The sequence below is a fragment of the Solanum verrucosum genome, unplaced genomic scaffold (assembly GCF_900185275.1).
Source record: "Solanum verrucosum unplaced genomic scaffold, falcon-dt-bn FXZP01000134.1, whole genome shotgun sequence".
Taxonomy (NCBI): Eukaryota; Viridiplantae; Streptophyta; class Magnoliopsida; order Solanales; family Solanaceae; genus Solanum; species Solanum verrucosum.
Genome location: NW_026020833.1, coordinates 1,043,881 through 1,067,264, shown reverse-complemented (window position 1 = coordinate 1,067,264; position 23,384 = coordinate 1,043,881). Strand labels below are relative to the sequence as shown.

At 40.3% G+C, this 23,384-nt stretch overlaps 1 protein-coding gene across 1 annotated transcript; it reads right to left on the bottom strand.

Moving 5' to 3' along the window:
- Positions 1-11,848: 11,848 nt before the first annotated feature.
- LOC125813528 (uncharacterized) lies at positions 11,849-15,856 on the bottom strand. The gene is made up of 2 exons (XM_049493017.1): positions 13,543-15,856; positions 11,849-13,185 (listed from the first exon to the last, which is right to left on the bottom strand). The coding sequence occupies exons 1-2, from the start codon at positions 15,854-15,856 to the stop codon at positions 11,849-11,851; spliced, it is 3,651 nt and encodes a 1,216-aa protein (XP_049348974.1).
- Positions 15,857-23,384: the final 7,528 nt, after the last annotated feature.

The following is a 23,384-nucleotide window of genomic DNA, read 5'->3' as shown; positions in this document are numbered from 1 at the left end:
CCACATCCATTCCAAATTTAGGTTCAAGTTCTAGAGTCACAACATGCTCAAAACAATCACTTTTCATGTTTAAAATTCAATGTGCAGGAAATTATTACAAAGAACAAGACTAATTTATGAATCTTAACTTAAACCATGAATTAGTGAGTAGAATAGAGTCTAGGCACTATGGGTGGAAGGACCCATGAGTTCAACACCACATACCTTGAGTTTTTATGAAGGTCTTGAGAGTGTCTTCAATGGAAGCTTGGAACTTGGAGCAAGAGTCTCTTCAATCTTGAGGAAGGTTTTGGATTAGGGTTCTTGAGAGAACTTGAGAGAAAATGTGTCTAAGTATGGGAGAGGTGTTTTGGGAAATGTTTTAGAGATGGGAATTGAACTAATAGTATATAGGAAATAACATAGGCCCTTTGGAAAAATGGTCCAACACTTAGAAAAAAAATGAGGCGGGTGAACAGTAAAAACGCTCACTGGAAATTGCCTTTCCTGCCAGACAGATTTTATGAAAATGGGCATAACTTTTTCGTCCGAACTCCGAATGAGGTGAAATGAAGTGCGTTAGGTAGCTAACTCAAAGGGCTTTCCATGGATATGTTATTTTCCACCCAATAATTTGTGTGCTAGGAGATATGACCCTCCAAAGTAGACCCTCGAAAAAGGCTTCACTTGGAAATTTCGGATTTTGATACGGTTGCTCTAAAATTTGGGTTAGACCCATTTCCCACTCAATTTGACCCCCTAAACAAGAATATGAAGTCGGATTTTCTGAAAACGAAACGGATTTTTTTGATATAGCTAAACAAGTTTCCGGTAACTTCCGAAGCACATTTTTAAGAACCTTTTGGGTAATTTCAATATCTCCCCCTTGGGAAGATTCGTCCCCGAATGTGGAAGAGACGTACAAGGCAAGACTTAGTAAGAAAATATCAGCCCCAACATGAATAAATTTTTTTTATTTAAACATCACTTCAAGATTTCAAAACTTAGTGTAAAGCATCCATAACTCATCAATTTAAACATATATGCACGCACATTAATTATTCAGGGGCTGAAATGTAGGACTCAATGGAGTACAAAGGACTTGATTTAATACCTTAGGCTTGAGTGGAGTTGAATAGATAAGGATAACGTCTTTGCATGTACGCTTCGGCCTCCCAAGTAGCACTCTCCACTTGTTGATTTCTCCAAAGCACCTTAACGGACGCCACTTCTTTGTTCCTCAACCTCCTAACTTGTCTATCTAAGATCTGAACCGGGACTTCTTCATACGTCAAATTATCTTCTACAACACCCACAACCTCAAGAGGTACAATAGCGTTAGGATCACCAACACATTTCCTCAACATCGATACATGGAATACCGAATGAACTAATTCCATCTCCTTGGGCAACCCCAACTCATAGGCTACTTTACCAACCCTTCTTATTATCTCATAAGGGCCGACATACCTAGGACTTAATTTCCCCTTCTTACCAAAACGAACCACACCTTTCATTGGAGAAACTTTCAAATAAACCCAATCACCCACTTTGAATTCAAGATCCCGTCTCCTCACATCGGCATAAGATTTTTGACGACTTTGGGCTGTTTTCAACCTCTCCCTAATCATCCTTACCTTCTCAAGAGCATCCATGACCAGATCCGGACCCAACAAGGCCACCTCTCCAACTTCAAACCACCCAACCGGTGACCTACACCTTCTACCATAAAGTGCCTCAAAAGGAGCCATACCGATACTAGAATGATAACTATTATTGTATGCAAATTCAATCAAAGGAAGATGATCATCCCAACTACCTTTCAAATCCAATACACAAGCTCTAAGCATATCCTCCAAGGTTTGAATTGTTCTTTCGGCTTGGCCATCCGTTTGATGGTGGAAGGCCGTGCTAAGCTTTACCTGTGTACTAAGACCCCTTTGGAATGACCTCCAAAAGTGAGAAGTGAATTGGGCACCACGATCCGAGATAATAGACAAAGGAATCCCATGCAACCTTACCAATTCATGAATGTACAACTTGGCATACTCTTCAGCCCCGTAAGTAGTTTTAACCGGTAGGAAATGAGCCGACTTTGTCATCCGATCAACCACCACCCAAACCAAATCAAAGCCTCTTCTAGCCTTGGGTAAGCCCACTACAAAATCCATGTTGATTTCTTCCCACTTCCAAGTAGGTATCTCAATGTCTTGAGTTAGGCCACCCGGCCTTTGATGTTCGGCCTTGACTTGTTGACAACTATGGCAACCCGAAACAAATTTTGCAATGTCCTTCTTCATACTGCCCCACCAATACACATCCCTCAAGTCTCTATACATCTTTGTTGACCCCGGATGAATAGAATAAAAAGAATTATGAGCCTCATCAAGGATTCTTTCCCTCACACCATCCACACAAGGAACACATAATCTACCTTGGTACCTAAGGGCACCATCTCCCCCTTGGGAGAAAACCTCCACTTTACCACTACTCACCGAAGCCTTTAATTCTACCAAAGAAGGATCAAGATCTTGCTTGACTATCACCTCATCAACCAAGGAAGACCTTGAACCATCAACAACAACTATTCCTCCCCTATCCACTCCTTCTAACCTAACTCCCAATTTGGCCAACCGATGGACCTCCTTAGCCAACTCTTTACTACCTTCCTCCAAATGAGCCAAGTTACCCATGGAAACTCTACTCAATGCATCCGCCACCACATTAGCTTTCCCCGGATGATAGTGAACACTCATATCATAATCCTTAAGGAATTCTAACCACCTCCTTTGTCTCAAGTTAAGATCTTTTTGCGTGAACACATATTGGAGATTCTTATGGTCGGTGAAGATATCAACATGCACCCCATACAAATAATGACGCCAAATCTTTAAAGCAAAAACCATGGCGGCCAATTCAAGATCATGGGTTGGGTAATTTTTTTCATGAAACTTAAGTTGCCTAGAAGCATGGGCTATAACCTTACCACTTTACATCAACACACAACCCAAACCAATGCGGGAAGCATCACAATAAACAACAAAACCTTCTAACCCATCGGGAAGTGACAAAATAGGAGCGGACACAAGCCTTTCTTTCAAAGTTTGGAAGCTTTCCTCACACTCATCCGACCACACAAATTTAGCCTTCTTTTGAGTCAACTTATTCATAGGAGAAGCAAGAGAAGAAAACCCTTCCACAAATCTCCTATAATAACCCGCTAAACCCAAGAAACTCCTTATATCCGACGGGGTCAAAGGTCTAGGCCAATTCCTAATAACATCGGTCTTCTTAGGATCCACCTTAATACCATCCCCCGAAACCACATGGCCTAGGGAAGCAACTTCCTTCAACAAAAACTCACACTTTTCATATTTAGCGTACAACTTCTCTTCCCTCAATCTTTGGAGTACAACCCTCAAGTGACCCTTGTGCTCTTCCTCACCCCGAGAATAGATCAAGATGTCATCTATAAACACCACCACAAAAGAATCAAGGTAGGGTTTGAAAACCCTATTCATCAAATCCAAAAAGAGAGCCGGAGCATTAGTCAACCCGAAAGACATCACCACAAACTCATAGTGCCCATACCTAGTACGAAAGGCCATCTTGAAAATATCACACTCCCTCACCTTCACTTGATGATACCCTGACCGAAGATCAATCTTAGAGAAGTGACTAGCCCCATGCAATTGGTCAAATAAATCGTCAATCCTTGGAAGAGGATACCTATTCTTGACGGTGACCCTATTAAGTTGTCGATAATCAATACACATTCTTAGAGACCCATCTTTCTTCTTCACAAACAAAACCGGAGCACCTCAGGGAGAATGACTAGGTCTAATAAACCCCTTCTCTAACAAATCTTTTAATTGCTCTTTCAACTATTTCAACTCCGCCGGGGCCATACGGTAAGGGGGGATAGAAATAGGTTGAGTATCGGGAAGGAGCTCTATACCAAGATCTATCTCCCTTTCGGGAGGGACACCGGGAAGGTCTTCTGGGAAGACATCTAGAAACTCATTAACAACCGGAAAATACTCAATAGGAGGGACTTTAGACTCCACATCATTGACTCTCACAATATGGTACATGCACCCTTTGGAAATCAACTTATGGGCTTTAATGCAAGAAATGAATTTCCCCTTCACCACAACATCCCGGCTCTCCCACTCAAGGACGGGTTCATTAGGAAATCGGAACTTGACTTTACGAGTCCTACAATCAATAGAAGCATAATATGCATGCAACCAATCCATCCCAAGAATAACATCAAAATCCACCATGTTCAACTCAACAAGATCGCAAGGCAACAACTTATTCAATATGCAAACCGGACAATTTCTATACACTTTTCTAGCAACAATAGAGACACCAATGGGAGTAGATACTTCATATGACTCATGCAACAATTTCGACTCGACGTGAAATTTTCTAGCAACTAAGGGGGTAACAAAGGAAAGGGTGGCACCCGGATCAATCAAAGTATAAACATCAAGATCAAAGATTTGCAACATACCGGTCACCACATCCGGGGTCTCATTAACACCTTGTCTACCATGCAAAGCATAAAATCGATTGTCCCTTGGGGCACCACTTTGAGAAGCACCTCTACCCAAAGAAGTAGTGTTAGCACTTCGGACCTTGTTGCGGATCTTGGGACACTCAAACCTCTTGTGACCCACTTCTCCGGATTCAAAGCAAGCACCCGAACCGTTCATGCAAGGACCACCATGCTTCCTCCCACACTTAGGGCATACATCCGTAGAACCCACTTCACCTCCCCCTTGAGGTCTAGGAACATTGATAGCAAATCCCCGGTTGATATGAGGGTTTCCTTGGCCTTGATGAATTCTAGCACCCTTAGGGAACCTATTCTCCAATCGGGCCCTCTTGGCCTCGTGCCCCCTTTTCTTCCTCAATTTCTCCTCCTCCATTTGCTCGGCATAAGTCATCAACCGAGACAAATCCATATCTCCAATGAGCATAGCGGACCGACACTCCTTACTAACCAAGTCAGATACACCCATCACAAATTTGTTCATCCTCGACCTAAAGTCGGCCACCAAGTGAGGTGCATACTTGGAGAGTTGGACAAATTTGAGGGCATACTCCCTCACACTCATAGTTCCTTGCTTCAAGTTCATGAACTCCACCAACTTTGCCTCCCTAAGCTCAAGAGGGAAGAACCTATTAAGGAAAGCAAGTTTAAACTCCTCCCACAACACCACATAGCCATTACCTTTCTCACCCTTCCATTGATCAAACCAAATTTGAGCAACCCCCTTGAGTTGGTAGGCCGCCAATTCCGCCTTCTCAGAAGCACCAACATCCATAATGCTCAAGATTTTGCATACTTCATCGATGAACTCTTGCGGGTCCTCATCCACCTTTGAACCATGGAAGACCGGAGGGTTCATCCTCATGAAATCTCTCACCCTTTCCCCCGGGGTGGTAGTTCGAGGAGCTTGGGCTCCTTGTTGCACTTGGCTAGTTACCACTTGTGCAAGCATGGTGAGTGCATCACAGAGCTCACTATTGGGGGGTGGCTCTTCCGGTGATCGGGCCCGTCCTCCCCTCGTGTTTGGCATGATGATCTAGCAATCCAAAGAACAAGCGTCAGGGAGGAATCACCTTATCCCACTCTAAGCACGACATAGAACATGAAGAAGGGAAACCTTTCCTAAAACGTTTTGTAGCCTCCCATTCATAGTCGTGGCGCGCTTCACAACCATGATTAGGACTCTACTCAATGCGGTGTGTTGTTTGTTGTTGATAGTAATCACAAGTTGCCTGAGCAATTTGTTCATCACCTTGTATCAACAACTCATTGTCAATACAAATCTTATGAAGAAATAGTCTCCTTCTCCTACCTCTCATCAAAGCATGAAAGTATTTTGTATTGGTGTCTCCTTCTTGAAACCATTGCAATTGTGTCTTTTGTTTAAGGATATATTCTTCCAATTTCAAATATTTAATATAAGTTGCATTCATCTGATTTAAATTATGTCGAAGAGCTGCAGTGTGGGTTTAGGCTTAGGGTTTAGAATTTAGGGTTTGGGGTTTATGGTTTAGGGTTTAAGGTTTAGAGTTTAGGGTTTAGGGATTAGGGTTTAGGGTTTAGGGTTTATAGTTTAGGGTTTAGGGTTTAGGGTTTAGAGTTTAAGGTTTATGGTTAAGGGCTTAGGGATTAGGGTTTAAGATTTAAATTTAGGGGCTCAGATTTAGGGTTTAGGGTTTAGGGTTTACAGTTTAGGATTTAGGGTTTAGGGCATAGGTTAAGGGTTTAGGATTTAGGATTAGGGTTTAGTGTTTATGGTTTAGTTTTATTTTTTTTATTTTTTTATTTTAACGACCCTTGGGGGGGTCAGGGGCTTAGCTACACCCCAAGGCCTTACCATATATAAAAAGTAAAAATACAAAGAGGGGGACATAAACCTTACCTCCACTTAATGGTGGTATAAGAGTTGGTAGCCTACTAAGTACCCTTAGTAGGTTCTCCAACTCTTTCCCAAACTAAATTAGGACCTAACATCTGTGCACCTATGTGAGAGGACTCCCCTCGATACAACGAATCTAGGAAAATGTAAATTAGGGAGACTCTCCCTTTACATAAAAGACTACGCTATTCTAACTAACCAAAGGAAAGTCTATATGGAGATGACAGGTGGATCATCCAAAAAAGGAGGGGAAGGCTTGAAGCAGTTCTGGCTCCTTCATAGGTCCTTAATGCTTGTGAATAGATCAGGGTGGTTCCTTAATTCGCTTCAACTTTCATCTTCTCAAGCTGGCCCTTTCTACCAGGTCTTGCTAGAGGTAAGCTGCTGTTAGTTTAGGGAGCTGCTGGATGCTGAAGTATAACTGAGGGCTGGTCAGCTGGTGACTGTGTTTGGAGAGTGAGTCTGTGACAAAATTGGCTTCTCGGAGAGTATGACTGCATTTGAAGTGTGTGAATTGAGTGGTAAGGTGTTGAAGCTTTTGCACATGGGCTGAGATGGACCATGGAGCTGTTGTGCTGCTCATAAGCCAGTCTACTTGAAGCTGGGAGTCAACCTCAAGGATTACCTTCTTATATTTCAAGTGTACGCACCATGATAAACCAAATATAGGCGTTTCTACCTCAGCTTGGTTGTTTGTTCCTTCGCCTAATGGAGCTGAAAAGGCAAAGATAATATCTCCAAAATGATTCCTAAGAATCCCCCCTGCACCTGTGCTGCCCGGATTGGACAGTGCACTCCCATCAGTGTTTAGTTTAGTCCGTTTGTCCGGGAGTTTAATCCAATGGACAACAGTCACCTTGATGTCGTGGGTACACTTCTTAATAAGTGTACATAGCTTGCTCCATTCCCATGGCCAAGATATATAGGGGAAGACTGTATGCAGCGGTTTGAAGGTGTCTAAAATCACAAGATGTTTGACCCTTGCAATGTTGGACTGTTTTCCCCCATACTTTTAAGCGCACCTATTTTCCATAAATTCCAACAAATAAAGATTGGAGTAGATTGTAGGATGAGTTTGTGTGCTTCATTGTTATGATTCGAACTCCACCACCTCATGATCATATTTCTTAGAGGTAAGTGATTAGTTTGAATGCCTAACGCGACTGCAAAAACCTTCCTAAAATTCTTGGCAAAATTCCCTGAATTAAAGATGTGTTCGATGGTATCTGTACCTAGAGAGTGACAACAATGACATTCACTTGGTTCGATTCCAAAGCTTGCAATCTTCTCATTAGTTAGGAGTTTTCCTCTGATTTCTCTCCAAAGCAAAAAGGAACATTTGAACAGGATAATTTTTTGCCAGCTATAGGTGTTGATCTTGGTTTTTTCCCTTTTATCTCTAATGCAATTCAAGGCAGATGACACAGAGAACAGGCCATTGGTATTGGGAGTCCACACTGCCAGATCAGGCTGTCCATTTTGAAGGTGTAGCTGAGTAGAGAGGATATTATGTACCTGGCATGAAGGGGCTGTCTGGATCACCTTATTCATTTTCCACTGACCTTCCTCGATAAATTCAGAGATTGATTCGTTGTTGAACCTGTTGCTAGCAGTGGTGTATTGAGCCAAGGGGCCTACTCCTAACCAGTTATCCCACCAAAAAGAACAAGACTCATTTCTGATTTTCCATTGAATGTGACTTTCCACAGTGTGTTTGTTCTTCATCATCAATCTCCAAGCTTGGGATTCTCCAGTTTCCCATTTTTTACTTATAGGATTGGATCTTTGGCAATACTTTGCCCTTAGAAATTCCCCCTACAGTGTTTGCTTGGATCTAAATGTCCACCATTGCTTGAATTGGAATGCTCGACACACATCACTCATAAGTCGAACTCTAATTCCTCCTTCATCATAGGGAAAACTTAGGTTCTTTCATGAGGACCAATGGTAATTTTTCTTGTCATTCCTCCACCCCCAGAAAAAGATAGCCATAATGCCTTGGATTTGCTTTATAACAGTTGAAGGGTGTGGAAGTAGCTGCGAGAATGTGGATAGGGAGTGATTGTAGCACATGCTTAATCAATGTTACTTTGCCCCCATAACTCAATATTTTTGATTGCCATCCTGTGATTCTATTAACTACCTTGTTGATGAGCTCTGAGAAGTAGATTATCCTAGGCCTGCCAACAAATGAAGAGCATCCTAGGTATGTGAGAGGAGCTTCTTTCTGATGAAATCCCATATATTTTCTGACCCTGTCACTGGTGGTTCTGAAGGCATTGGAGTGAAGCGTAAAATGACTTTTTGCTTTGTTAACGAGCTGGCCAGAAATCTTGTCATAAGTAGTCAAGGTATGCATAATAAGTTTGAGAGATTGTTTCCTCCCCAAGGTGAATATAATGATTCCATCTACAAAGCTCAGATGATTAATCTGAGGACCCCTCCTTTCCATATGGAAACCATGGTATAGGGGATCTGGAAAAGTCTATTCAAGGACCTTGACAGTAACTCAACACCTAAAATAAATAGGGCTGGGGATAGGGGATTTCCCTGTTTAAGGCCTCTGGTGGAATGGAAGAAGCCATGTCTCTTGCCATTAATAATAATAGAGTACCAATTATTTGCCATAATTCTCCAAACCATGTCTATGAAGACTTCATCAAAACCTATTTTTCGGAGGACTAGACAAATATATGACCAAGAGACCCTGTCATAAGCTTTTGCCATATCAAGTTTGATTACTACATTGCTTCCGATATTGGGTTGTTTGAGTTGGTGGATAATTTCTTGGGCCAACATTATGTTCTCAAAAATGCTCCTACCATTAACTAAGCCGGATTGATTAGGGGAAATCAAGCTAGGTAAAATAGGAGCCAGTCTGAGACATAATAACTTAGAAATAATCTTGTTGGTGAAGTTGCTCAGGCTGATGGATCTAAACTCAGTAAGTTTATTGGGATTTTTCACCTTGGGAAGAAGAACTAAGCAAGCATGTGAGAAGTATATGGGGAGCATTTGACCACTGAAAAATGCATGAATAACTGCCAGCAAGTCTGTTTTGATGATACTCCAACATTTCTGGAAAAAACATCCATTCATTCCATCAGGTCCAGCAGCTGAGTTAGGATTCATGGAATAGCCTACCTCCTTTAGTTCCTCCATAGTTGGTAACTCCTTCATCCTATCATTATGCTCCTGATTGACCATTCTTGGAATACAATTAATGGGAATTTCATCAATAAATTTTTCCTCTCCTGTGAAGATATTCTGAAAGTGTTCACAGGCAGCCTTAGCAATGTGCTCATCACCCTGTACCCAGTCAACATTGTCATTGAGGATTTTGTGAATAACCAACCTTCTTCTTCTTCCTCTAATCAATGCATGAAAGTACTTTGAATTACTGTCCCCTTCTCTAAACCAATGCAACTGAGTTTTTTGTTTAAGAATAGAGTCTTCCATCTTCATGAATCTGATATATTCTGCATTAATACCATGAAGTTCTGCCCTCTGCTCCCCTGTGTTATTGTGGATGAGATTGTCTTCTGCCTCATTGACTCTTGATTCAAAGTCTTTGACCTTAGCATAGATATCTCCAAATTGCATTTTAGACCATGTACTGAGAGTAGATGCAAGTCTCTTCATTTTTTGATGAAAGGTCCACTTGGGATTTCCTTCTATAGGCCTTTTCCAGTAGTTTGTAACAGTCTCTGTAAAAGAAGGTTGATCAGCCCAACAATTGAGAAATCTGAAATAATTAATGTGATTTTCAGGCCTGGCATTCATTTCCATCAGAAGTGGACAATGATCAGATCCCATGAGGGGAGATGAGTAATGCTAGTATGAGGCATATCCTTCAACCATCTATCATTAACCATAGCCCTGTCCAACCTTTTCTAGATTCTGAAATTAATACCCCTTTGATTAGACCAGGTGAATCTAGATCCATTAAACCCCAAATCCATGAGTCCACAAGTTTCAATAACTACAATAAATTCTAAGCTTTTTCTCATGTTATAAGGGATGCCACCCAACTTTTCATCAGTATAAGTTATAACATTAAAATCCCCCACTGCACACCAAGGAATGGTATCCTTTGTATCAGCAAGGTGAAGTATCCTATCCCAAAGAGGTTTTCTGAGATAGTCTTTACATTTGGCATACACAAAAGTATTGATATAGGTCTCTAGAGCTTCTGTGTGGGTGAGCTCACAAGAAATTTGTTGTTCATCAGCTTCAAACACATTACAAGTGATCTCATTAGTCCAAAACAGCCAGATTTTTCCATTGATGTTACTAACTGCATGATCCATGGCAAGCATACTCTTAAACATATTTATCTGGGTACTGTCAGAGAATGGTTCCAAAATTGCAATCATCGACACTTGATGCATATTTTTGAGTCTTTCTATAACACCTTGGGTATTTATTCCTCTAGCATTCCATATGATTGTACTAATCATTGAGATGATTTAGAGGTGAAAAGTCTAGTATTTGGTCTTCCTGCAGTTACAGGAATGGGTGGAGATGGTTTTTTGAGAGGAAGCCTTTCCAGGTGTATGCCCCTAGTAGAGAGTCCTTGTTTGTTGGTGACCTATTGTAGCTTCTTGTCTAATTTTGTGTCTTTGTTAGGGCTAAAATCTTTGATAAGTAGCTCACTAACTTCATCATCATCATCTTGAGCATTTTACAGGTAGAGTATCATCATCAATTTCATATTTAGAATTTTCCACTTCATACTCATCTCTTACACTATCTTGGTTTGATCAGGAGGTTTTCTAGGAGTAGTTGTGTTGAGCTTTAAGAGGAACTACATCCATTACTTGCTCCACCATGATGAATTTTTTACGTGGTTTAATCCTTCTTGATGGTTGTCATTAGCATTTAGGATTTTGGGTTTAGGTTTTAGGGTTTAGGGTTTTGGGTTTATAGTTTCGGATTTAGGATTTTGGGTTTCGGCTTTAGGGTTATGATTTTTGGTTTAGGTTTTAGAGTTTAGGATTTAGGGTTTAGGGTTTAGGGTTTTTTTTTAATACCCTTAGAGGGGTAGGGGCTGAGCAACACCCCCAGACCTTAGCATTCATAAGAAAAACAAAAATGCATAGAGGGGGACATAAACCTTACCTCCGCTTAATGGTGGTGCAAGAGTTGGTAGCCTACTAAGTATTCTTAGTAGGTTCTCCAACTCTTCCCCAAACAAAAAAGAAACCTATCTTCTATGCACCTATGTGAGAGGACTCCTCTCGATACATGGAATCTAGGAAAGCATAAATGAGGGAGACTCTCCCTTTACAAGTAAAGCAAAAGAAAAGACTCCATTAAGGACTATCCTAACAAGTGTGTAGTCAAAGTGATGATGATAGGATGATCATCAGAAGAAGGATTGAAAGGAGTTCAAGCTCCTTGCAAAGCCTTCTCATAGCCGGGGTGGATTAAGGAGGTTCTTTAATTCTCTTCAACTTCCTTCTTCTGAAACTTGCCATGCCTGCCATGTCTTGTTGAAGGTATGCTGCTGCTGTCTTGGGGAGCTGTTGAGTGTTGAAATAAATCATTGGACTGGTCAGCTGATGACTGTGTTTGGAGAGTGTGTCCGCTACAAAGTTGGCCTCTCGAAGTGTATGGATACACTTAATTTGAGGGAAATTGGAGGAGAGTTGTTGCAGCCTTTGCATCTGCGAAGAAATGGACCAAGGACTTATTTGTTTGTTCAAAAAATAGTCCACAAGAAGTTGGGAGTCAACTTCCAGGATAACCTTGTTGTAATTCAATTGAGCACACCAAGTTAAGCCAAATAATGCCGCCTCGACTTCAGCCTGATTGTTGGTGCCTTCGCCTAATGGGACTGAGAAAGCAAGGAGGAGTTCTCCCATGTGATTTCTGAGAACACCACCCGCTCCTATGCTGCCTGGGTTATTCAATGCACTCCCATCGGTGTTCAATTTAACCCATTTTTCTGGTGGTTTAATCCACTGGACTGCAGTAACCTTGCTGTTGTGGATGCAATTTTCCAGCAGTTTGCACAAGCTGCTCCAGTTCAAAGGCCAAGAAATGTATGGAAAAACAGTGTGCAGCAGCTTGAAGGTGTCCAAGATTACAAGATGTTTGACCCTTGCAATATTTGATTGTTTACCTCCATATTTCTTTGCACACTGATTTTTCCACAAATTCCAACAAATAAAGATTGGAGTGGCTTGAAGAATACTTTTGTGGGCTTCATTATGATGAGGGATACTCCACCACCTCATGATCATGCTTCTCAAAGGCAGAAAATCAGTGGGTATACCCAAGGGGATGGCAAAAAATTTCCATACATTATTTGCCAAGTTCCCTGAATTAAAAATGTGATCAATTGTATCAGCACCTGGAGAATGACAACAATAACACTCACTTGGTTCAATGCCAAAGCTGACCAGCTTCTCATTGGTAGGAATTTTACCCCTTATTGTTCTCCATAACAAGAATGAGCATTTGAAAGGGATGTTTCGATTCCAAGTGTAGGAATTAAACTTGGTTTTTGTTCTCTTTTCTCGAATGATATCCCAGGCAGAAGAGATAGTAAAGAGGCCATTTGCGTTGAGATTCCAAACAGCCTGGTCAGAACTGGTATGCTGAAGTTGTAGGGTAGTTGACAGAATCTTGTGTAGATGGTTCTGAGGAGCAAATTGATTCAGTTTGTCCACATTCCACTGCCCGTTTGTCGTAAAGTCAGCGATGGTTTCATTGTCAAATCTATGGCTAGTAGTAGTGAATTGCGCCAGTGATCCTATACCTAACCAGTTGTCCCACCAAAATGAAGAAGAACCATTTCTGATTTTCCATTAGATATGCTTCTCCACTCTATGTTTGTTCCTCATAAGCAGCTTCCAAGCTTGGGATTCTCCCATATCCCATTTTTTGCTTATGGGATTTGATCTTTGGCAGTATTTTGCTCTTAGAAAGTCTCCCCAAAGAGTTTGCTTGGTTCTAAAGATCCACCAATGTTTGAATTGGAAAGCTTGACAAATATCACTCATTTGTCTTACTCCAATTCCCCCTTCATCATAGGGAAGGCTGAGATTCTTCCATGACGACCAATGATATTTTTTCTTGTCTTCCCTCCATCCCCAAAAGAAGTCAGCCAAGATACTTTGGATCTTTTTGAGTGTAGTAGAAAGGGGGGAAATGGCCGATAGAATATCAATAGGCATGGATTGTAGGACATGCTTAATTAAGGTGGCTTTGCCCCCATAACTTAGCATCTTAGATTGCCAGCCAGTGATTCTATTCACAATCTTATTGATGAGATCAGAAAAATAAGTAAGTTTGGGCCTTTCAATAAAGAGTGGACAACCAAGATAAGTAATAGGAGCTTCTTTTTGATGAAATCCAGTGTATCTTTTGATTCTATCACAAGTAGTTTTGAAGGCATTAGGATGGAGTAGAAAGTGACTCTTGGCTTTGTTGATCAGTTGACCAGAGATCCTTTCATATGTAGCCAATGTCTGCATGATGAGTTTGAGAGAATCCTTTCTCCCAGAAGTGAAGATTATGATGTCATCCGCAAAACTCAAGTGGTTAATTTGAGGTCCTCTCATTTCCATATAGAATCCATGGTATAGAGGATGTTGATGGAGTCTGTTTAATGATCTAGATAACACCTCAGCACCTGAAATAAATAGGGCTGGGGATAATGGATCACCTTGTTTAAGACCTCTAGTTGATTGGAAAAAACCATATCTTCTACCATTAAGAATGATAGAGTACCAATTGTTGGCCATAATTCTCCAAATAATGTCAATGAAAATCTCCTTAAAGCCCATTTTTCTCAAGATTAAACAAATATAAGACCAAGAAACCCTATCGTAAGCTTTTTCCATGTCAAGCTTAATCACGACATTACTTCCAATAGTAGGTTTCTTAATTTGATGGATAATTTCTTGAGCTAACATAATGTTTTCTGATATACTTCTATCTTTGACAAAGCCTGATTGATTTGGAGAAATCAAGGTAGGTAATATAGGAGTTAATCTGATACATAATAGCTTCGAAATAATCTTGGTTGTGAAGTTACTCAAGCTGATGGGTCTGAATTCATTAAGTCTGTTAGGGTTCTTCACTTTGGGAAGGAGAACAAGACAAGCATGTGAAAAATATTTAGGGATCATCTGGCCACTGAAAAAAGCAAGAATTACAGCCATCAAGTCATTTTTGATAATGTTCCAGCATTTTTGGAAGAAACATCCATTCATACCATCCGGCCCCGCAGCTGAATTGGGATTCATTGAGTGAACAACCTCTTTAAGTTCATCAATGGTAGGAAGTTCTTTCAGTCTGTCTTTGTGTTCCTGGCTAACCATTCTTGGAATACAGTTCATTGGAATTTCATCCACGATTTTTTCCTCTCCTGAAAAAATATGCTGAAAGTGAGTACATGCAGCCTGTGCTATATGCTCATCACCTTGTATCCATTCATCATCATCATTGAGTATTTTGTGAATAAAAAGTCTTCTTCTCCTTCCTCTAATCAAAGCATGGAAGTATTTGGAATTGCTGTCTCCTTCTTTAAACCATTGTAGTTGAGATTTTTGTTTAAGAATAGAGTCTTCCAGTTTCATGTATCTAATATATTCAGCATTAATACCATGAAGTTCCTCTCTATGCTTCTCAGTGTTACTTTGTAGGAGATTGTCTTCTGCCACCTTGACTCTTTCCTCAAACTCCTTAACTTTAACATAAATGTCACCAAATTGCATCTTCGACCAAGCTCTAAGAGTAGAAGCCAATCTCTTAATTTTTTGATGGAAGGTCCACATTGGATTTCCTTCAACAGGTCTGTTCCAGCAGGCATTGACTGTCTCTATAAATGACGGTTGTTCAACCCAAAAATTAAGGAACCTGAAGTATTTGATGCAGTTGTGTGGCCTTGCCTTCATTTCCAGGAGTAATGGACAGTGATCAGACCCCACAGAAGGGAGGTGAGTAATGCTAGTGTGAGGCATGTTTTGCAACCACTTATCATTAACCATAGCCCTATCCAATCTCTTCCAAATTCTGAAATTGACGCCTCTTTGATTAGACCAAGTGAATTTGGGTCCATTAAAACCTAAGTCCATAAGTCCACATGCTTCAATAACTCCAATGAACTCTACACTTTTTCTCATATTGTAAGGAATACCACCCAATTTTTCATCAATATCAATTATAACATTAAAGTCACCAACTGTGCACCAAGGAATGGTATCTCTACTATCAGAAATATGAAGTAATCTGTCCCAGAGAGGCCTCCTGAGATAATCTTTACATTTAGCATACACGAAAGTCTTGATATAAGTACCCTGAATATCTGTGTGGCTAATTTCACACGTAATCTGTTGTTCATCAGTTTCTAACACTGTGCAAATAATATCAGTGTTCCAAAAGAGCCAAATTTTTCCATTAATGTTACTAGTAGCATGATCCATGACAAACATACTTTTAAACGTGTTGATCTGGCTGTTGTTTGAGAAGGGTTCTAACACCGCAATCATAGAAATTTGATGGATATTTTTGAGGTTTTTGAGTCTTTCAATAGCACCTTGGGTATTGATTCCTCTAGCATTCCATATGATTGTACTAATCATTGGGATGATCTAGAGGTGAAGAGTCTAGTGTTTGGTCTTCCTGCTGTCACAGGAATAGAAGAAACAGGTTGTTTAAGGGGTAGTCTGGTAAGGTGGATGCTTCTGGGGGAGAGGCCTTGTGTGTTAGTGATATGTTAAAGTTCTTTTTCAAATCCATTGTCATTGTTGGGGCTGAAAGCTTTGATGAGTGATTCACTAATCTCATCATCTTCATCTTGGTCATTTATAGGCAACTGATCAGCATCAATTTCATCTTCTGAATTATCCACTTCGTACTCATCTCTAACTGTGACCTTGGACTGATCTGGGGGCTTTCCAGTAGTAGGGGTGGCATATTTAGCTTTGAGGGGAGCCACATCCATAATCTGATCCATCATTATAAAGTCTTTGCAAGGATTTTCTTCAGGATGACTGTCCTTGGGAGCCTGTTCTGCCTGTTTTCTCTTGGTAGATTCCCTCTTTTTTTTGCTAGGTTTATTCTTACTTTTAGGAGTATGAATCTGATTACTTGTGCCTGCCTTGTTTCCCATATCCATGGCCATAGAACCTTTTGGCTGATTGACACAATCCTTACTGATATGAACCTGTTGATTAGGTGTATCTCTGCCTTTTTCCTTGGATTGGTGAACCTTTGTTTGGTGGTGAGGAGTATCATTAGGAGTGGTAGCAGGGGCCTGATTAATCACCCTTCCCCTAGGAACCCCTTCCTGCAAGTTAAAGGTTTTCTCCTGCACATCCAACCTCCCTCCGATAACTTCAGCAGCTACAACCAGTGGGGATACAGGGGCAGGGACATCATTGTCATCACAATGATCATCAACATCAACAATTACAGGGGATGGGGGTGTTGAAATCTGATCACCAGATTTCTCGTCTACATACACAGGTGAGTTAGAGGTCATACCTGCTTGCTGCAATTTTTGTTGCTCCTTTATGCTGTTGGCCTGCTATTTTTTGTACCTGAGGATAAAATTCTTTTCCTTGTTCTTGGTTTTGCTGATGATGCTTATTCTTCTTTTTGGTTTGAACTTGCCATTGCTTATCCTTGTTGGATTTATTGTTGGTATTATTCTTCTCTGTATGCTTCCAGTCAGTAGCTTGTTGGTATGGTTGCTTTTTCTCCTTGGTTTGAGCCTGTGATTGAATACCTTTAGTATGTTGATTGCTCTGTTTTTCCTGACTTTTCTTTGCAGCCTCCTGATCTTTGTTTTTCTTGATCTCATCATCTTTTTCTTTCAAGGAGCATTCTCCAATAACATGGCCATGATGTTTACAATATAGACAATAAGATGGAACATCTTCATATTCAATTCTTGCCATTTGCCCAAGTTAGGGTCCTTTTCAGAAAAGCCCAACCAAACATGTTGAGGTCTTTCTCTAGTGATGTCAATTTGAACTCTAACCTTAGCAACACTTCCCCTAGTTTTTTGCATTGTTGCCGAGTCCATATATAAGGCTTTACCAATAGGGGACAGCAGGGGAGTTAGAATATCCATGTAATGGCAGTGCCAAGGAAGTTCCGGCAAGGTAATCCAAATAGGTACTATGGGTGTCTCCTCCACAGGTTTGAAAGTTGGAGTCCACATTTGTAACTTCATCGACTGACCTTCAATATACATCTTTTGCTTGGTCCATACAGAAATATGATCAGCTTCATTATCCAAGTCAATTTAAATATGCCTTGAATTAAAATGAGCTATCTTGACACCACCCGTAAGTTGAGTTTGGGCAATAAAAATCATTCTAATGGCTTCCATTTTAGGCATAGCATTGATGAATTTGCCAACCAAGGTGTACTTACATCTCCCCGGCATCTTACCTAGGAAATCCTCTTCATAGAAAGTACTAGAAGGATAACCTTGACGAGTTGTAATAATAGGCTGATCAATGATCAGTGGTGTTGCATTTTTCAGCTGGTTAGCTCGAAGTCTGGTTGCAAGAGATTGAGACATAGTGGGGGGAGCCAGGTCAGGGATTTGAAGATTGTTATTCCTGTTTATAGAATTGTTGACAGGAAGTTTTTGTACATTTTGTTCAAGGTTGTTTTGGGTGGTTTTTTGCTGAACAGGTCGATAAACATCAAAGTTGGAGGAAATTTTTATGGGTGGAGGAATTATAGAACTCATTTGGTTATGATCATTATGGATATTCTTTTCTTGTGGTGCAACTTTACCCTCCCTACTAGCCTGCATCAAAGAATCACCTTTCTCACGCTCATTTTGATTGCTATTTTGATTATTAGGCAGGAACTTAGTATTAGGATTATTATTTTGATCAAGGTTAACTGACTTACTTGCCTCCGTGCTGCTTATGTTTTGTTGATTCCTTCCGTCCTCCTTGCTTTGTTGTATTGTATTATTTCTAGGATTGTTATTGTCCTTCACTTTCTAGATGACTTTCTCCCCATTATTGTGTTGATTAGTCATTGAATTTCTGGCCTGTTCCATAGTCTTTGGCATAGTCCATTCCTGGTTTTGCTTAGCTGCTACAGCTTGATCAACCTGCGTTTTTCCATGGGCATTTTCATCTGTGATTACCTGGGTGTTCCTGGGCATTTGTTCTTGATTCACAAATTCCACTCTTTGATATGGGGTATGCTCATTGTTTAGATTGTTTCCTTGGTTCAACATACTCATCCTCCTGATTGATTCTCGTTCTTCTTCACTGTTTTGCTCCTCTGCTTGTGCTGCAGCATTGCCCTGTATATTGGAAGAATTGCAAATGTTATTCTCTTGTTGATTAAGTGGTGTTGTTACCTCAGGGGTGTCTTCCTTGTCGCATTGAGTCATTTGTTGTATAGTATTATTTTCATTGTTGATCGGAGCTCCGGTAGCTTTATCGGAATTAGTATCGCCGGCGATTGCACCGTCAAAATGATCCAAATTTTCAGTAGGATGAACTCTAGGACCTGGGGAAGATTCCCTATTGGTCGAAATATCATTAACTTCACCGGAAGATGTTCGACTTTGACGGCGCGTCTGAGACGAGTTCGCGGCGATTTCACCAGAAATCGCCTTCACAAATCTCTCGATTTGATCGATGGAATCATTTGATTTTTGGTTTGTAACTAGATCTTTAGATGGAGATTCATTATTCCTGGTTGAATTAACATGAATCAAACCAGATTGCTCTAAGGATATAATTTTGCGAGCCCAGTCCAATTCCTCTTCCGAAATCGCGACATGGATCGCCTCAATGCGCCGCAATTTCGAAGAATTGTCTGAAGATTCTGGTGAAGCGCCCTGTTGGGGTTTGTAGCTGTTGGGATTGCGCGTCGGATGAGCTTGGTCCTGCAGTCGAAGCTGCTGTTCCGGCGGCTCTATGGCCATTCCGGTGGACTGTTGTTCCTTAAGCCTTAGAGAGAATTTTTAGAGAGAGAATTTTTAGAGAGAAAATTTTTAGAGAGAGAAAAAATTCAAGAAATGGGGTGGCGATGGGGTTTAGGGTTTGGATTTGGGATTTAGGGTTTAGGTTTAGGGTTTAAGGTTTAGGGTTTAGACTTTAGGGTTGAGGGTTTAGGGTTTAGGGTTTAGGGCTTAGGGCTTAGGGTTTATAGTTTAGAGTTTAGAGTATATGGTTTATGGTTAAGAGTTGAGAGTTTAGGGTGTAGGGTTTTAAATTTAGGGTTTAGGTTTTAGGGTTTAGGATGTAGGGTTTAGGGTTTATGGTTTAGGATTTACTGTTTATGGTTTAGGGTTAAGGATTTAGGGTTTTAGGGTTTAGGGTTTTAGGGTTTAGGGTTTAGGTTTAGGGTTAGTTTTATGGTGCAGGGTTTTGGTTTTAAAGTTTAACGTTTCGAATTTAGGATTTAGGGTTTATTTTCTAGGGTTTGAGTTTAGGGTTTAGGGTTTTGGGTTTTGAGTTATAGGTTTAAGATTTAGGAGGTTAGGATTTAGGCTTTAGGGTCTAGGGTTTAGAGTTTAGGGTTTAATGTTTAGGATTTAGGGTTTAGGGTTTTTGCTTAGCATTTAGGATTTAGGTTTTAGGGTTTAGGGTTTAGAGTTTGGGATTTAGGGCTTAGGGTTTCGAGTTTAGGGTTTGGATTTATTGTTTAGCTTTGAGGGTTTAGGGTTTTGAGATTAGAGGTTATGGTTAAGGGTTTAGGGATTAAATTTTAGGGATTATGGTTTTGGATTTAGTGTTTCAAGTTAAAGGTTGGGGGTTTAGGGTTTAGCATTGAGGTTTTAGGGTTTAGGGTTTTAAGTTGTAGGTTTAGGGTTTATATGTTAGGGTTTAAGGTTAGGATTCAGGGTTTTATGGTGTAAGATTTAGGGATTAGGGTTTAGTGTTTAGGGTTTAGGTTTTAGGGTTTAAGGTTTCGAGTTTTACCTTTACAGTTTAAATTTTAGGGTTTGAGGTTTTTGGGTTAGGGTTTACAGTTTAGAGTTGCAGGTTTAGGGTTTAAGTTATATGGTTTTGGTTTTAGGGTGTAGGGTTTAGAGTTTAGGGTTTTAGGGTTAGGATTTAGGATTCAGGGTTTGGGGTTTAGATTTACGGTTTATGATTTAGGCTTAGGTTTAGGGTTTTGAGGTTTAGGGTTTTTTGCTTCGGGTTTAGGGTTAAAAGTTTGCAGTTTAGGCTTTAAGTTTTAGGGTTTTGAGCTTAGGGTTTTGGGTATTTGACTTAGTGTTTTTGGTTGTAGGTTTAGGGTTAACGGTTTCGAGTTGTAGGTTTAAGGTTTAGGGGTTTGGATTTAGGGTTTAGGGTTTAGAGTTTAGGATGTATGGTTTAGGCTTTAGGTTTTAGGGTTTAGGGTTTCAAGTTGTGGGTTTGGGGTTTAGAGGTTAGGGTTTAAGGGTTAGGATTCAGGGTTTAGGGTTAGGGTTTAGCTTTAAGGTGTAAGATTTAGGGACTGGGTTTAGGGTTTAGGGTTTATGTTTTAAGGTTTAGGATTTTGAGTTTTAGGTTTACGGTTTAAATTTTAGGGTTTGGGGTTTTTGGGTTAGGGTTTACGGTTTTGGGTTGCAGGTTTAGGGTTTAAGGTTTAGAGTTTAGGTTTTAGGGTGTAGGGTTTAGGGTTTAGGGTTTAGGTTTAGGTTTAGGGTTTAGGATTTAGGGTTTAGGGTTTAGATTTAGGGTTTATGGTTTAGGCTTAGGTTTAGTACTTTGAGGTTTAGGGTTTATTGCATAGGGTTTAGGGTTAAAAGTTTAGTGTTTAGGGTTTTGAACTTAGTGTTTTGCGTTTTGGATTTAGGGATTTGGGTTAAGGGTTTCGAGTTGTAGGTTTAAGGTTTAGGGGTTAGGATTTAGGGTTTAGAGTTTAGGATTTAGGGTTTATAGTTTTTGCTTAGCATTTAGGATTTAGGGCTAATGGTTTAGGGTGAAGGGTTTGGGATTTAGGGTTTACGGTTTTGGGTTTAAGGTTTGGATTTAGGGTTTAGGGTTTGGGTTTAAGGTTTGGGGTTTAGGCTTTAAGGTGTAGAGTTTAGGATTTAGGGTTTAGGGTTTAGGGTTTGGATTTAGTGTTTAGGATTAGGGAATACGGTTTAGGATTTAGGGTTTAGGGTTAGGGCTTAGGATTATGGTTTTTTTTTTTTAATTTGAACGACCCTTGAACGGGTCAGGGGCTTAGGCACACCCCCTGGCCTTAACATTAATGAAGCAAAAAATACAAGAAGGGGACATAAACCTTAGCTCTGATCCTAAGGTGGTTCTGAGTACTCTTTCATATTAAGGAAAGACCTCCATCCCCTTACAATAAAAGAACTAGAAAATCCTAAAGAGAGGACTCCTCTCTATACAATAATCTAGTAATGCATAAACAAGGGAGACTCTCCCCTTACATAATAAGAAAAGACAAATAAGGACTAAGGAGAGCTAAACCTAACAATAGTTAAAGGATTCATGGAGGTCGCTTGATTCTCTTTAATTTCTTTCTTCTGAAATATGATATTCCCATTCGTTCTAATAAAAAACTTCCTTTGACTACTGCTGGAAGTTGTGGACACTGTAATAGTGCTGCACTATATCGGTTTTGTGGCTTCTTTTAGAGAGGAAGTCTACTGTGGAGTTTGCTTCCCTGAAGGTATGCTGACAACTGAAAAAATCCAGCTGCCTGGTATAGTTAATAAGCTCCTGAATTGATTGTTGCAGCTGCCAGGGAGGTTTCGCAGTGGCTGTAGCCATTTCACAAGGAGTTCTGAATCCACCTCTAGCAATATTTTCTTGTAGCCATGTTGTAAACACCACTCAATACCATGAGAGGTTGCTAGAGCTCGGCCTGGTTGTTGGAGCCATTCCCAAATGGTATAGAAAAAGCATACACTAGCTCACCTCTATGATCTCTCAAGATTCCCCCTCCTCCTATCTTGCCCGGGTTGTTGTGCGCACTACCATCCGTATTGAGTTTTAGTATATTCTGAGGAGGTTTTTCCCAACTAATTTGCCAAATTCTAATGTCCTGCTTGCACACTCAATAATCTTGATCATTTCATGCCAAGTAGTAGGCCACTGAATATAGGAGTAGGTGTGTTAATCAAAAGATAGATATCTTTGGTAATGAGGAATTTAACTCGAGTAATACTTGACTGTTTGCCCAATATTTTGCAGCACACCTGTTCTTCCACAGATTCCAACACACATAATAGGGGCTGCCTGTAAAATCAATTTGTGCACATCATTTTTATTCTCCATTCCCCCACCAGCTTATAGAATGTCCTCATATATGTTTGCTTGTGATAAACACCACAAGGAGCCGAAAACCATTCCCAATGTATTTAGCAAAATCACCATTCACAAAAATGTGATTAATGTCATCCTTCCAGGTCTTCTACACAAGAGCATTAACTGGAGAAGATCCAAATGTAGTGATCTTTTATTTGTGGGAAGTTTGTATCTCAAAGCCCTCCAAACAAAAAGATATTTTGAATGGTACATGTTTGTGCCATATGTAGGAGTTAATCTTGTTGCTGTCTTTTTCTGTCTGCAGATCTGCCAGGCTGTTGCACGTGAGAATCACCATTACCAGTAGGTTTCCCACGTTGCCTCATCTAGCATCCCTGGCTGGTAATGAATTTGTAACTCAAGATTTTTGGGATCAAATGGAGGGGGGCTTCCTGTCTTAACAGTGTCTCATTCCAATGCCCATTTTCCAGAAAATATGAAACAGTAATGTATTGAGGTTGTTGATGGTGTCATCGTGTTGTGCAATTACCCTTCACCCAACCAGTCGTCCCACCAAAATAACTGTTTCCAGAATGTACCCTTCATGTGATATGAGGTTCAATGATAGTCTTATTCTTCATCATATATTTCCAAACAAGAATTGCCCTGTATCCCATTTTTTGGCAATGGGATTGGATCTCTGACAATATTTAGCCCTAAAAATTGGCTCTAAAGAGAATTTTTTGTTCTAAAGTTCCACCATTGC